This window comes from Balaenoptera musculus, chromosome X (genome assembly GCF_009873245.2).
Source record: "Balaenoptera musculus isolate JJ_BM4_2016_0621 chromosome X, mBalMus1.pri.v3, whole genome shotgun sequence".
Lineage (NCBI taxonomy): Eukaryota > Metazoa > Chordata > Mammalia > Artiodactyla > Balaenopteridae > Balaenoptera > Balaenoptera musculus.
The window spans coordinates 1623616-1638974 of NC_045806.1; the positions used below are offsets into that span (position 1 = coordinate 1623616).

The 15359-nt window shown below is 46.8% G+C and overlaps 1 protein-coding gene across 2 annotated transcripts in view; it reads left to right on the forward strand.

The window, feature by feature from the left end:
* The window catches only part of CD99 (CD99 molecule (Xg blood group)), a 34673-nt gene that overhangs the window by 6189 nt on the left and 13125 nt on the right, over positions 1-15359 (forward strand). For both annotated transcript variants that reach the window (XM_036839189.1, XM_036839188.1), the window contains exons 2-6: positions 9022-9054; positions 10468-10512; positions 11831-11872; positions 12508-12576; positions 13890-13934. In XM_036839189.1, the coding sequence (XP_036695084.1) occupies positions 9022-9054; positions 10468-10512; positions 11831-11872; positions 12508-12576; positions 13890-13934 (234 nt within the window). The remainder of the gene's footprint in view (positions 1-9021; positions 9055-10467; positions 10513-11830; positions 11873-12507; positions 12577-13889; positions 13935-15359) is intronic.

The following is a 15359-nucleotide window of genomic DNA, read 5'->3' on the forward strand; positions in this document are numbered from 1 at the left end:
CGGTGTTTTTCCAGTGGCGGTTAGGGACCCTTGGACAGGCTGGGGATTTAGTGCACGTCCAGCAGCCTTGAAACGAAGAAGATCAAATAGAGTAGAAAACGCCAGCATGCTTTACGCACGCTTTGCTAAGTAAGCATCGGTGTGGCTTTGGTGCCCGTTCATCCGTCTGAGTGGACTGGCCGTGTCGTAAAATGTCTTTATTTCCGCAGACGGCAGGCAGGGGCGTTTGAAATCCGTTGCAAATCTGAACCCCTTTTCCATCGCTCTTGCCTTCTGCACTTGGACGTTTTTGATAGAACCCCTTTGTTTTCAAGAAAAGCCATAAAGCTGCAGGGCATCAGCAACTTTTCAAAGAGCCAAGTAATGGCTCCCAAGGGTGCTTTTGAGAAAAAAAAAAAGAGAGAGAGAGGATTCATTTTCATTCTTGCCTGTTCACCGCCCTTCGTGAGAAGGCGAAGAGCCAGACCTGTTGTATTCCGGGACTTGGAAGGCATTCGTCATCCGCAGACAATGCAGCCAGCGAATTCCAATTCCGGCTGTTTCTGTTTGTGCATCCGCAGGGCGTTCCACCCTCCCCCTCCCCTCCCCTCCCCCTCCCCCTCCCCTCCCCCTCCCCTCCCCTCCTCCATCCCCTCCCCTCTCCCCCTCCCCCTCCCCCATCCCCTCCCCTCCCCTCCCCCATCCCCTCCCCCCTCCCCTCCCCCTCCCCCTCCCCTCCCCTTCTCTCCCCATCCCCTCCCCCATCCCCTCCCCCCCCCCCTCCCCTCCCCCATCCCCTCCCCCATCCCCTCCCCCTCCCCTCTCCCCCTCCCCCTCCCCAGGCCGCCCAGTGCAATCGCGCTCTGGCAATGCGGCCGCAGGAACGCACTGGACCCGACCTACTGGTGCACAAAGAGTAAATCGATGACGTTGTCTTGGGGGCAAGACACAGACAAGGCGGCATATAGACCTTGTCCCGCTGGCAAGACCTCAAGTATTGCCGATCAGCGTCTGCTGTCCTTAGCTGTTTTCTTTTAGGAAAGGGTCTGGGGTCAGTTCTCAATGGAAGTTAAAGGGGTGCTGTTTGCCCCGTAGTTGGCCCAGAATGTGCCCCACCAGGTGAAGGAGCCTCAGGAAGGAGAATTCTTAGGTGTTTGACACAGAGTAACACCGCGGAACAGGAAGAGGAAAGGGTGTGGCTGGGTCTCAGAGGGACCGGGAGATGCACGACAAGGACTGTCTCTCAGAGGTCCACACGCGGTGCTGCTGGACAGACGAGGGCAGCGTCCCCGCCCCCTCCCCCCGCCCTGACTCGACCCCTTGCTGAGGAATTAATTAAAGACTAGTGGCCTGTCTGGAGTGAGGTAGCGCTGGATAGGTGGGATTGATGATTGATGGGTGCACGGATGATAGATAGATCATAGGTTTACAGATGATGGATGGATAGATGGATGGATGGATAGACAGACCGATGGTGGAAGATAGATAACGGATAGATGATAGATAGACACAGGATAGATGGAGAGATGTCAAAAGACAGATGATGGATGAATGGATAAAAGATGATAGATGATAGATATGACAGAATAGATAGAAGATGATAGATAGATAGATAGATGATAGATAGATAGATAGATAGCTGCAGTACCTATCTCAAATGGTTTCCAGTTGGAGGGGGGACCATTATCTCACTGCTGTGAAACCACTAGCACCTAGACTCACCGTAAGCACACACCAGGCAGTGGGTTATAATCTCTGCATTCCTGCAAGATAAGGCGCTGACTCAGAGTTGGGGAAGGAATCAGGGCACGGGAAGGACAGACCAGAAGATGCGTCTCAGCTGGGGTGTGGGCTGCATCCTGCTACCATAGACAAAGCTTCCCTCTCCACCTCTTGAAAGGCTGATGCTGGTTCCCCTGGAGTCCCACCCCCAAAACTCTCTCCACCCTAGGCTAGCTTCCGTAACTGCTGATAGATCTGGCCCATCTGGTTGCACCCATGGTGTCTACAGTGGTCCACATCCCCGGCTTCTCATGATTTTCTCCCAGGCCTGCATCTCCTCCTTCACTCCTGCTTCTTGTGATAGGACCGTCTGCCCAGATTCTCAGAATGAAAAGTCACCTTTCATTCCTGCCAGCTTCTTCTCCCATATCTGATGTTAGTGAATCCTGTTGATTTCATTTTCTAAATTTTTCTCCACCTATGCTCCTGTCTCCATTTCTGCTTTCATTTTTAAGGCTCCCCCCTTCCCCGCCCCCCGAAATCCTTCCAGGAAGAATACAAGAAGCCCTTAACCAGTTTCTTCCCTGGATGCTCAGGTACTTTGAGAAGGCCTGGGGACTCCTTCTCAGAATAACATTTCTTTTTAATGCATAAAATAAAATACATAGGACTGCCAGGGAAACCGATTATATTGAACCAGCTACCCAGTGTGCAGGGGAAGAAATTGCTGGCCTTAGCCGAGGGTGTTGGCAGAGCCTGGACCAAGACAGCAGAAATGAGAGAGAAGGGACAAGCTGTGTTAAGGAATAGTAAGGAAATAAAAATCTATACCAGTGGCTTCCAAACCGGCCCCCAAAGTTTTTTCTTTAATTGGCCTGGGACACAGCCTGGGCCTCGGGACTTAGGAGGTCTCCTTGGATGTGCAGCCAGAGTTGAGAACCAAGATCTGTATTTGAGCTTCTGAAACTGTAATGTGCATAGGAATCACCCATGGAAATGCTTTTAGTCTGGCTGGGAGGGATGCTGAGGGCTTCCTGTAGGAGGGCAGTATCTTATCGGGGCTTTGAGGCCTGAATAGGAGTTTTCCTGGTATGGACAGAAGAGATTGGCATTTATGGCCAAGTAGAGGATTCGAGGGAAGCCCCAAGGACGGACAAGATGCCCAAACTGTGTGACCCCTCAAATCATTCACAGGATGCTGGGGGGATTGTAAATTTTCGAGGGACATAGAGTGACATCTATTGTATTTCCGTAACATCGTACAGAAAAACCCGAGTGACCTTTTTGGCCAATCATAGCAGTGATTGTACCATCCATCCTCAGCATTCACAGACTCCGTATTTGCAAATCTGCCTACTTGCTACAATTTATTTGTAACTTCCAAACTGATACTCTCTGAGTTCAGGGATTTGTGCACAGCTGCAAAAAAACGGAGTCACCTTTCCGGTCTCAGATTGTAAACAAGTATCTGTGTAGTGCCACATTTTTGCATTTTTGTGCTTTATGCTTGCGATTTTGCTTCTAAGCACAAGAAGGCTGCCGTGTGCCTGAACTACGTGTGTGAGATGAGCTTCCTTTAGGCAGGAGAAAGAGTGCTGTGAGCATCAACACTCCAGATTAAATAAGATCAAATTCCACAGAAACATGCATGAAGCAAGGTCATGTGCGATTAGCTGATGGCGGTGTGACCTGAGGGTGCAGGAACTTAACCCTGGAGTTCCCCAGGAGCCATGATTGAATATTAGCTCATTCAGCATTTCCGGCGACTGTTAAGAACAAAACCACTACGGATGATGTGCCTTGACTGTGATTCATAAACAGAACTGTCAGGTCTAGTTTCGGGGCCTTGGGCCAGTTTCTGGAGATGCAAAGCCTCCGTGAACTGATCAAGTTTGGGACCTTCTGACTGGGTCATTTAGGGCCAGTGCGAAGGGGCAGGGCGGTGACCCAGGGTGAAGGGTGGTAAAATTGGAAATGGATTTGGGGCTTTGAGTCAGATCCTGGAGATTATCTTTCAGGGGAACAACGACTTGCTTTCCTAGCTCAGGGAGACTGAATTTACCGGGGTCCTAGAACTACCTCCCTACAGCCGGGTTGAGGGTCCTGGGCCACTCCTGCCATCCCAGCCCACCCACCTGGAGATGGCTAGAAATGCAGATTCACAGGCCCGGCTCCCACCCACTGAGTCAGTGTCTTTGGGATCGGGGCCCAGGAATCTGGGCTCCCCAAACTCTACAACTCACTGGTCCACGGCACCCGGAGCCCAGCCGACAGCGTCCCCAGATGCTCTGGGTTCTTCCAAAGCTTGACACAGCCCAGAGTGGCACCCCCAGGGTTACGGTACAAGGGAAGAACCTTTCCCCTCCTTGTCACAAAATCTGTAAGGCAGAATGTTAAATTACATGGCTCGAGAAACGGCAAAACTATGTCTGGAGCAATTCCTTCCTAGCTACAGAAAAATAAGGGCATCTCTAATATTTAGACATAAAATAAGATCAAACAGCATTCACCATCACCTCTGGCCCTGGACCAGCCCTGAGCAGCAGGGACCAGCCTGCACGGGGCCAGGGCCGGGGGGACTCTGGTGTTGCCGTTGACATTGCAGGGGACGGGGGGCGAGTTCTGGGGTCTCCGTTTCTTCCTCCCTAAAGGAGAGTCTTGCAGATCAACGGTATTATCTAGACAGCTCCAGGAGCTTGCAGGCCATGCAGAAAGTTCATCCATGGCCACTGTTAGTTTTACGTGATTCTTACCTCATTAGTATGAAAATCTGAAAGCCCAAGGAATCTTTCAACTGCCTGATTTTTATTTTGATTCTAACTTTATTTCTATTTTATTTGTGCCTGTATTTATATTATTAGGTTCTGTGTATAAATGGTAAAATTTATGTATAACTCGTAATTTCTATAATTTATTATAAAAATTTAAATTTTATCTCTACGCTTATTTTCTTTCTAGAGTTTGTTTCATGTATACGTATATCCATTGATATAATTCATAGGTTCTGTGTATAAATTATAAATTACATAATTTATAGTTCGTTATTATAAAATTATATTTTCTATTCTAATTTTATTCCTAGAATTTATTTCTATTATATGTATACATATGTTCATTTATATAATTGATAGGTGCTGTGTATAAATTATAAAGTACATAATTTATAATTTATTTAATTTATAATTAAAAAATTTGTTTCCTATTCTTATTTTATTTCTAGAATTTATCTCTATTATATTTAAACATATATTCATTTACATAATGATAGGTTCTGTGTATAAATTATAATTTATATAATTTGTAATTTATTATTATGCAACTTTATATCTTATTTCTTTTCTAATTTTGTTTCTATAATTTATTTCTATTTTATTTGTATATATTTATATAGCTTATAAATTCTAACGTATAAATGACATAATTTGTAACTTCTATAATTATATTTATATTTAATTTCTCTTCTAATTTTGTTTCTAAAGCTTATTTCTACTTATTTTTATATATTTATATAATTTATAAGTTCTGTATATAAGTGATAAATTCTGTAGTTTGTAATTTCTGTAATTATTATTGCAACTATATTTTTTTCTGTTCTAGTTTTTTTTTCTTAATTTTTTATTTATTTATTATTTTTGGCTGCATTAGGTCTTCGTTGCTGCGTGCGGGCTTTCGCTAGTTGCGGCGAGCGGGAGCTACTCTTTGTTGCGGTGCGCGGGCTTCTCATTGCGGTGGCTTCTCTTGTTGCGGAGCACGGGCTCTAGGCTCGCAGGCTTCAGTAGTTGTGGCTCACGGGCTCAGTAGTTGTGGTTCGTGGGCTCTAGAGCGCAGGTTCCGTAGTTGTGGCGCACGGGCTTAGCTGCTCCGCGGCATGTGGGATCTTCCCGGACCAGGGCTCGAACCCATGTCGCTTGCATTGGCAGGCGGAGTCTTAACCACTGCGCCACCAGGGAAGCCCCGATCTATATTTTCTTTCTGTTCTAGTTTTGTTTCCAGTATTTATTTCTGTTCTATTTCCATTTGTATAATTTATAAGCTCCGTGTATAAATTGTGTAACTGATCATCTCTATAAATTGTCATCAGTAGTGCTTCTATCCTCATTGTGATGTCTGCGTCAGTGCGCCACCCTGATGGAATTTAAGGGAAACCGGATTCGGGCCTCGTGCTGTGCGCTTGTCGCTTGCATAGTTCATGGTTGGCGAACCTCAGATTCGCGGTTCAGCGGGTCTGTGAGGCACGTGCGGCTGCACAGGCTCCCCAGGAGGAGCCCGCGCCCAGGGTGGCCTTGGGGACGGGACGTCCTGGGGCTTTTGTCCTGGGTCTCGGGAGGAGGAAACCGAACAGATGGCTGGGGAGGAGCATGCACGGCGGGGGGGAGGTGGGGAGGTGCACGGCGGGGGTGGGGGGCAGGGAGGGAGGGTGCACGGCAGGGGGTATGTGCGCGCGGTGGGGATGACTCAGGCCCTGCGTCCGGGGCCGCCCCCCGTCTGGAGGTGTTCCCCTCCACGCCTGGAGGTTGGAGGGGCCGCCTGGAAGCCGCAGAGGCGGTGCAGGCTGCCTCCGATGGGCTGGGCAAAGGCAGCAGGAAGAGAAATGCCTGGGTGTCCGGCTCGGATGCCCGGCCCCTCCCCCCGGCCCCTCCCCCAGCCCCACTGGGTCTGCTGTTCCTGGGTTTGCGTGCGGGACCCCGGGGGCTCAGCAGGGGGCTGAGTTGAGCCGTGACCTCTCCCCTAAGCGGGGCCACGTAGGCGGGGCTCAGGAGCCCAGATGCGCGGGGAGCCGGGCGGGGGCTCGGGGCCCAGCTGGGCTGGGGAGGCTCCAGGCCCTGGACACGGAGCTACCAGACAGACAGACACGTGCACACACACGTGCACGCATGCTCACACGCAGGGCACAGACACACGCATACATACACAACACTCACGCTCGGTGCATATTTGCGCGCACACGCGCGCGCGCCCGTGAGCACATAACCTGCGCCGCACACGCGCCAGTGCACGTGGGCACGCGTGCAGTTCACCCAGATGCAGTGTGCACGCCCGCAGGTGCACGTGCTCACAGACACGCACACGAGTATACTCACGTTCACATCCGTACACAGACACGGCCACACAGGAGCATGCACGCGCACGCGCCACGTGTAGAAACATCTTACGTTCAAGTGTGTTGCTGTTGGTTTCAGCATTCCAAAGAGCGTTGTCTGCTTGTTCTTTCCAAATCCCCGTCCAAAACGCAGCATCGTCCACTCCTTGAATCGCTCTGTTTGGGGCTACTTGCCCGCACCCCCGCCCCCCCCGCCCCCCCCGCCCCCCCCCGTCAGGTGTGGAGGCGTCCCGATGGCAGGGACGCTGAACATCTCAGGAAGGTCCCAGCGCCGTCGCTTCGGCAGAGGGAGCGTAGAGGGAGTGATAACGGTTGTGGGTCTCTAGGCAGACGTACAGGACCAGAGACGCGCATGTATGTGTAGGCTCTGCACCTGCCCGGGGGGGCTCTTCGGGGCTGAACAAATCCCACCCTCCCCAGCCGCCCTGGCTACCTCGTGAGCATCTGCCACGTGCTGCAGGAAGAGCTGAAACCACACCTGTCCCTTCCGGGCTCTGAGGTGCAGGAACCAGCGCCCCTCCCCCCGTGAGGGCGGGGGTCCGTCCAGCGCAGGGCCTTCCCAGATCATGCTGCTTCTGCTGCCTGTTTGGTTTTTTGTTTTTTTAATTTGGGGCACATCTCATTGTTCATATCGTATTTTTTATTGAAGTAGAGTTGATTTACAATATTAGTTTCAGGTGTACAGCAAAGTGATTCAGCTATATATATATATATATCAGATTCTTTCCCCATATAAGTTATTACAAGATACTGAGTTCTGTGTGCTCTACAGTAGGTCCTTGTTGTTTATCTATTTTATATATAGTAGTGTGTATCTGTTAATCCCAAACTCCTAATTTATCTGTCCCCCCAACCTTTCCCCTTTGGTAACCATAAGTTTGCTTTCTATGTCTGTGAGTCTATTTCTGCTTTGTATATGGATTCATTTGTGTCATAGTTTAGATTCCACATATAAGTGATATCATAGGGTATTTGTCTTTCCCTGTCTGACTTTCTTCCCTTAGTGTGATCATCTCTAGGTCCATCCATGGTGCTGCAAATGGCATGATTTCATTCTTTTTTACCTGCCTGCCTGTTCTTAATACACACATGGAAAATCACACACACACAAATACACTTCCCAAACTACACGTAGACACACTTACACATGGGCACACGCCCAAACTACACACATGCACATACAAAACCCCACATATACACATACACTACACACACCACAAATACACACATGCCAACTGCACTTAGACACACACATGTGCACACACACAAAGCACACACACACCCCTACACAAATACTCACAAACCACCCACATACCTACACACAAAACCCCATGGATCCCAAACCACTCAGTAAACGGACACACACACACACCCAATCGCTCACACACATAGCTGCACACACACACACGAGAGAGAGTGTTACAGGCTGACACCTGTCTGTGAGACATTGAGGGGGACTGAACACATTGCAACCTTCTGGAGGCCCCCGGAGATGAAGATGGCTTGTTACACGCCCAGCACTTCCTGACATGGGACACGTGTGCCCTTTGCTTCTGCACCTGCAGGATGATCCTCCGACCCGCTGTCACTCTCCTTTCTGCTGACCGGACGGTCCAAGTGGACTGTTCCCAAATTCCCTTACTTTGCTTTCCTTCAATCCATCATTAATTGGATAGAAACAGAAATAGTATTGAAATTGCTTCAGTAAAGCGGTAGCAACAGGATAGAAGAACAATGGAATTAAAGGCAGTTTCCCCCCTTCTCTGGGATCACAGGAAATTAAAAAGAAAATTTACCTTTTTCTGGGTTGTCTGGTGTTTCTACAACAAGTACATTTTGGTTGTGTAATCATAGAGATGTTGCTACTCCAAGGGGTTTTTCTCTCCATGTTTTTTCTCCATCATGTATTGGAAATTGTGACTCACCTGTTTCAAAACACCTGCTTTTTTAGAATAATGCACGTGCAGAATTATCATGGTTTCCCACTAATTTAATTGCTGCTAAACTCTAAGGTTGTCCATAATCTAAAACATAAGCTGACATATTCTTACGTTTTCGCATGAGAGTGAATATTTCAAATGAGAAATCACAACATGTGATGCATTTTCAAAGCCGCCAGACATCTCAAAATCCAAAATCATGCCCTTTTTTGATTGTTTTCTGAATTTCCCAATTTAATTTTATTTGACTTATTTCTAATTGGACTCTTTTTCTTTTAGGCCAAGATTTTGATTTATCGCATGCCCTTGATGGTGAGTAATATTAAAACATTTTATAAACTACAGGGAATATTTTATTGGACTATAGTAAATCTTTTGAAATATGTCTTACTACGATAACTGGAGACTCACGTAGGATGAAGAAAATCAAGATGCCCTTGTCAGGGTAAATAAATCTTTTTTGGTGGAATAATTTCCACACTCTGTGGTGGTGGATGAATGCCACGCAGGGTTGCCATGCGCTTGTGGAAGTGGCTGGTCCCCCGTGGGCTGGTTCCCCGTGGGCTGGTCCCCCGTGGGCTGGTCCCCCGTGGGCTGGTTCCCCGTGGGCTGGTTCCCCGTGGGCTGGTCCCCCGTGGGCTCACTGATTCCATCCCTTGGCTGGTGCCTGCGTCACCCCAATCTCTGCCTCTGCCTTCACGTGGCCACTTTGCTGTGCATCAGTGCCTCTATGTTTTCCAATTTCCTTCTGATAAAGGCACTCGTCTATAAGGGTCTGTGCTAATCCGCTGTGACCTCTTCTTAACCAGTGTTATCTGCAAAGACACTATTTCCAAGTAAGGTCACATTCTGAGGTTCCCGGTGGATGTGAATTTGGGGGCCCAGTATTCAACCCAAGACATCATTTTTTTTTTTTTTAATTAGAGTAGAGTTGCTTTACAATGTTGTGTTAGTTTCTGCCGTACAGCCAAGTGAATCAGCTATACATATACATATATCCCCTCTTTTTCAGATTTCCTTCCCACTTAGGTCACCACAGAGCGCTGAGTAGAGTTCCCTGTGCTATACAGTAGGTCCTCATTAGTTATCTAGTTTATACACAGTACTGTATGTATGTCAGTGCCCCAAGATATCTTTTTAACTCCTGGGGTCCGATGCAGAGGTGTGAGTCAAAACCGTGAGGGCAGTAATGTTCCCAAAAGCCAACGGGGGGATAGTCTTATTCTTGACGATGGACCCCTCATTGGCTGGTGAGGAGAGATGCCGGAGAGGTGTCTGTGGTCCTAATAACCTCAGCCCACCTTGCCTTGGTTGCCTGGGGGGTCCCAAGGAGCAAAAGGTGTGCTTCACGTAGTGAATGTGCACAGCCTTTGAGCCAAGGGTCCCGGGTCCCTCCTTCTCCCGCACAGGTCCCGGGCTCTCCCTCGCGTCCTGTGTTCTCCCGGGTTCCTCTTTCACTCACAGCCCCCCACTTGGCGTCATGAGGTGGGAGGGGCCCTTGGTCTCGGTGGCAGCCGTGGTCGACATCGTCCTATGTTCCTGTTGTCGTGGGTCCTCGGGGGTTCACTGGAATCGTCCTGCAGTGCTTGGCCATTGCCTCAACTGTCAGGGAAAAATGATGCTTCACACGTTCTCTGAGTCTTTTTAAGGAAACAGAACAGTGTCGAGAGTTGATTCTGTTTCCCAGCTGCAAGTCTTACTGACAGACATGTCTCTTCTCTTTAGACCATGACAAGAAACCCACTCCCGCCCCACCAAAACAAGGCACCGGTAAGAAGCAAAGGTGCCCAGCATGCAAACACAGCCGAGAAATCGTTGTCGTGCGCCCCAGTTTTCCCAAGAGCTGCGTGAGCCGCAGTCAGCTGTTCACCGGCTCTGGATCCAGCCTGGTTAATACTTGAATTACGCTGTGATGTTGGTGCTTTCAAGTCCACAGTGGCTGTGAGAGGACGGACACTGACACTTCGGCGAGATGCTGTTGGGTCCCCTGGAAGGCATCTCGGGATGCTTTCATTCTGAGTGTCTGTCCCTGGTTTTGGTTACTCATTTCTCGGGAGGAACAATTTTAGGACCTGGGACCCTCGTATAACCCATGAGCAAACTTAGATCTCAGCCTCTAGGAGGAACGTACTAGTTGTCACTAAACCTTTCCAATAAAAGTCAGGAATCAGACGGATCATGGAATTGACCAAGGGTCAGATTCATTGGTGGTTAGTCACCCACAGTAAAATCGATGCCCAAGGTTACAGAGCTCTTACCACTGATTTTTTAAAAAAATGTGATAGCTCTCTTCAAATGTTGGGCTTCTCATCTAGAATGGCATCTGATGAGGAAAAAGATAGCCTTGTTCAGAGCCAGGTTGTTGACCTGTGCAGGCACGTAGAGGATGCTGGACAAGTCATTGTTGAACAACGGACTTTGTACCGTCAACGCGCTCCCCGGGGCAGCGACGGTGTTTCCCAGTCGTGACTCGGTGTTTCCCAGTCGTGACTCGGTGTTTCCCAGTCGTGACTCGTGATGGGTCGGTACATCGTGTTGGGTGGATACGCAAGCTCACCTAGATGTTGCTGGGACTTGCAAAGAGTCCTTAAAACTAAGAAGGCAACCTCGGAAGCCATCGGGAGTTGTCACATCATTTTGTCAGGCACACCTGGGTCAGTTGAATCATTTTCTTGGTGGGCACAAGCCCAAATCTGGTCACAGACTTCCCCCCTTAATCTCGTAGTATCTACCTTGCGGAAGTTGTTGGCAACTTGGTAGGGGATGTTGCTAGGATAAACAGTCCCCGGGGAAGACTTGCCTGCAGGCGGAAGTTGGAATTTCAACTCGGTCCATGGGGCGTAATTGATTTATAAATTACTTGCATTGTTTTGGTTTGGTTTTGCCTTTTATTCCTTTCCTTGGAGAGAAGCATGATATGAATATGGTCAGGAATTTGGTTTTTCTGTTGAGACCTTGGTCAGACTGATATTCAGGAAAGTGCTCTGAGATGTGGAGAGGCAATGTTTCCTCCGTCTATTTAGGAAGTCATTTCTGTTCCTCGTTTCACCCACAACTTCAGTATTAACTATCTGTTTTTCTCCTCTAGATGATAACTTCAATTTAGAAGATGCCCTTGGTGGAGGGAACAGTAAGTAGTACCTCTTAAATCTCCTATGTGTCTGACTTGCTTATTTATCATTGCAAAGAGGCTTGTCTCTTTTAAATAAGTCCAATTAGTTTTTACCATGAAAACCTAAGGAATAGATGTATTGTTTGCTGTGGTTGAGTTTTTGGCTTTTATCCGTATGCCTACTTTTATTTTAAAGCTCTTACAGTCTTTGGGGTGATATAAGACAAACTGAATATCCTTGCCAGGGCTGGCCTCATGGGCGCGTAGGGTCACACAGGACTCCACACTCAGAAGGGCTTCCCTCCTTGGTTGACTGCTCTGTGGCCGCCCTATTGAATTTCTTAGTACAGTTTAAGCAAGGGACTCTGCATTCTCATTTTGCCCTGGGCTCCACAAATTCTGTAGCTGGTCCAGCCATCTGCTTTATTTTCTATTGGAAATACGTGAATTTAAGTATTGCAGCTGGATGATGATGGAAAGAAATCCACAGGTGCCTGTGTGTATGGGTATCCCCATCATGACAAAGTACTTGCCCCACCATGACAAAGGACATGCTTCCATTTCTAGCTGTTTAGTAAACCATCTGTGTGCAAATGCACGTTTTGTTTTCTTGACTGTAAAGTGCTCATAATTGCAACTCTCCTCTTTTACAGATGACCCAGTGTCACCCGAACCACCCAAGCCAAAACCTAATCCAAACCCCAACCAGCCCGGCTCTTCTGGTAAGACCTTCTCGCCCCTGTGGGTCCTTGTGTGTTTTTCAGAGTACAGTGATTTCCATGTCAGCTGAAAGGAGGTAATTTCAGATTTAGCATGATCTTACTGTGAACTCTGTGCAACGTAATGCCAATTTTCCAGTCGTGGAAAACAGTTTTCAAAAATATATTTTTGGTTCGGATTTGATTTTTAGTTTGCTGATTTTACTTCCAAGGTTTTAATGGAAACTTTAAAAAATTAAATGTAAGATTTTAAATATAGGGAATCAATATGGAGAAAAATATCAGCTTGTTCTTTCCCTTTAGAGAAGCTCTTGGTTTTTGTTTTGTTTTTTAAAGGTTTTTGCCACCTTTTTTCTGACACATCATAGTATTCTCTGAGTAGTTGACTAACATCAGTGTTCTGAGTTGAATGGCTGTTGAAACTTCAGATTTTGAGTTGGCTTTTTTGTTTGTTTATATATTTGTTTAATTTTTAATGCAGAAAAATAGAAGTACTGTCCATCCTGTACCACAGTGAAGATGGTTATTCTCCCTAGTATTCTATATCAATTTAAATGAAACAACTGTTAAGTAAAACTGTCAATCTTTTATTCACACTGTGTCATAACATTATTTTTTGCTTATGAGTATTCCATAAGCATTTTCTTATGTCATTTAATAATTTTTATCATATGACTTTTCTTGGCAGTTATATGCTATCATAACTAATCCCTAATTTTGAAAATGTTATGTTTCTCTGCTATTTTAGAAGTATGAGTTGCAAAGCAAATGGAAGCCATCTTCATATGCTTTCTTATGGTTTTATTTCTTTTTTTTTAAATAAATAAATTTATTTATTTTATTGATTTATTTTTGGCTGCATTGGGTCTTCGTCGCTGGGCGCGGGCTTTCTCTACTTGCAGAGAGCGGAGGCTACTCTTCGTTGCGGTGCACGGGCTTCTCATTGCGGTGGCTTCTCTTGTTGCGGAGCGTGGGCTTTAGTAGTTGCGGCACGCGGGCTCAGTAGTTGTGGCTCATGGGCTCTAGGTGCGCGAGCTCAGTAGTCGTGGTGCACGGGCTTAGTTGCTCCGCGGCATGTGGGATCTTCCCAGACCAGGGATCAAACCCGTGTCCCCTGCATTGGCAGGTGGATTCTTAACCACTGCGCCACTGGGGAAGTCCAATAATTGTATCTTTGAAAGACTCAAAGTACCTTTATGGGGTTCCCCGCCACCCCAGGTCTGCTTTTGATTCTGATGTGTTTCCCTTCACCCCAAGACATCAAGACACTGCCGACAGTTGTCATGTGACAGATGATCCTGTCTTTTTCCTTCTAGATGGCTTTTCAGATTTGGACTTGGCTGATGGGACTTCAGATGGAGGTAGGGTTCCCCTTCTTTTTTTGTCTTTCTTTTTTTTTTTTTTTAATCTTTTGTCTGCGCCGTGCGGCATGTGGGATCTTAGTTCCCCGACCGGGGATTGAACCTGCGCCCTCCTGCAGTGGAAGGGCAGAGTGTTAACCACTGGACCGCCAGGGAAGTCCCTCAGTTTTTTATTTTATATTGGAGTAGAGGTGATTAACAAGGTTGTGTTAGTTTCCGGTGTAGAGCAAAGTGACTCAGTTCTGCATAGACATGTGTCTATTCTTTTTCAAATTCTTTTCCTGTATAGGTTATGACAGAATATTGAGCAGAGTTCCCTGTGCTCTACAGTAGGTCCTTGTTTCCACCCCTCTGTCTTTAAAATCTTAGGTCAATATGGGAGCCAAAGCAGTATTTAAATATAATAAATAAATAAGTATAAGATTAATATATGCTTAGAATAGTTATAACTTGATGAAATATATAGTCATTTTTATGTATTTATGTATGTATAAATTATAGTGTAAACGTATGTTACATATAAATATATTTTTACTATATTCATCTATTATGCATATGTAATCTAAAATAGGTATTACGTCTAGTATATGTGTATATAATATATAACGCATAGCCAGACACAAGGTAAAGATCTCCTCCACCAAGACTCCTTTGGGTCACCCTCAGGAGGCGGGGAAAGATTGTGCATCAGCCTTGAATTTGGGCGTCACTCTTGGCCCACAGCCTCCTAGGAGGGCTGCAAACTCAGAGCCTCGGGACGTCCACCTGGAGGGAAGCTCCTTCCATGGCAGTTAACTCCAGCTTCCCCCCGCCAGGTAGAAAAGCCTGGGCTCCAGCCCCCAGTTCGGGAAATCTTTTATTTCTAACTCTGCCGTCGAGCTCTGGTTCTTGTTTATTTCTTGGAGAATTGAGCGTAAACGGTGAATAATAATAAGATGATGTGAAGATTTCCCAGGAGGTGACCCATGGCTCTGACATCCTTGGGGAGGGACCTTCATGCTCTGATGGCCCCTCCCCATTCCCGTCCTGACCCGTGTTCTTCCCCCTGCATGTAAAATCTGTTTATTCTCCCTTCTCTTTTTAAGCATTTAGGTTATACCAGTTTCTTCTTTTTTAAATAGAAAAATAACATTTTTATTAGCTAACTGCCCTGATACTCCTTAATACTTTTTTTTGACGTATCGTTGATGTACAGTGTTGTATAAGTTTCAGGTGTATGACGTAGTGATTCAGTATTTTTCTAGGTTGTACTCCATTTAAAGTTATTATAAGATATTGGCTCTATTCCCTGTGTTGTGCAATCTATCCTTGTAGCTTATTGATTTTATATATAGTAGTTTGTACCTCTTAATCCCCCACCCCTATCTTGCCCCTCCCCCTTCCCTCTCCCCACTGGGAAGCACTAGTTTGTTCTCTATCTGTGAG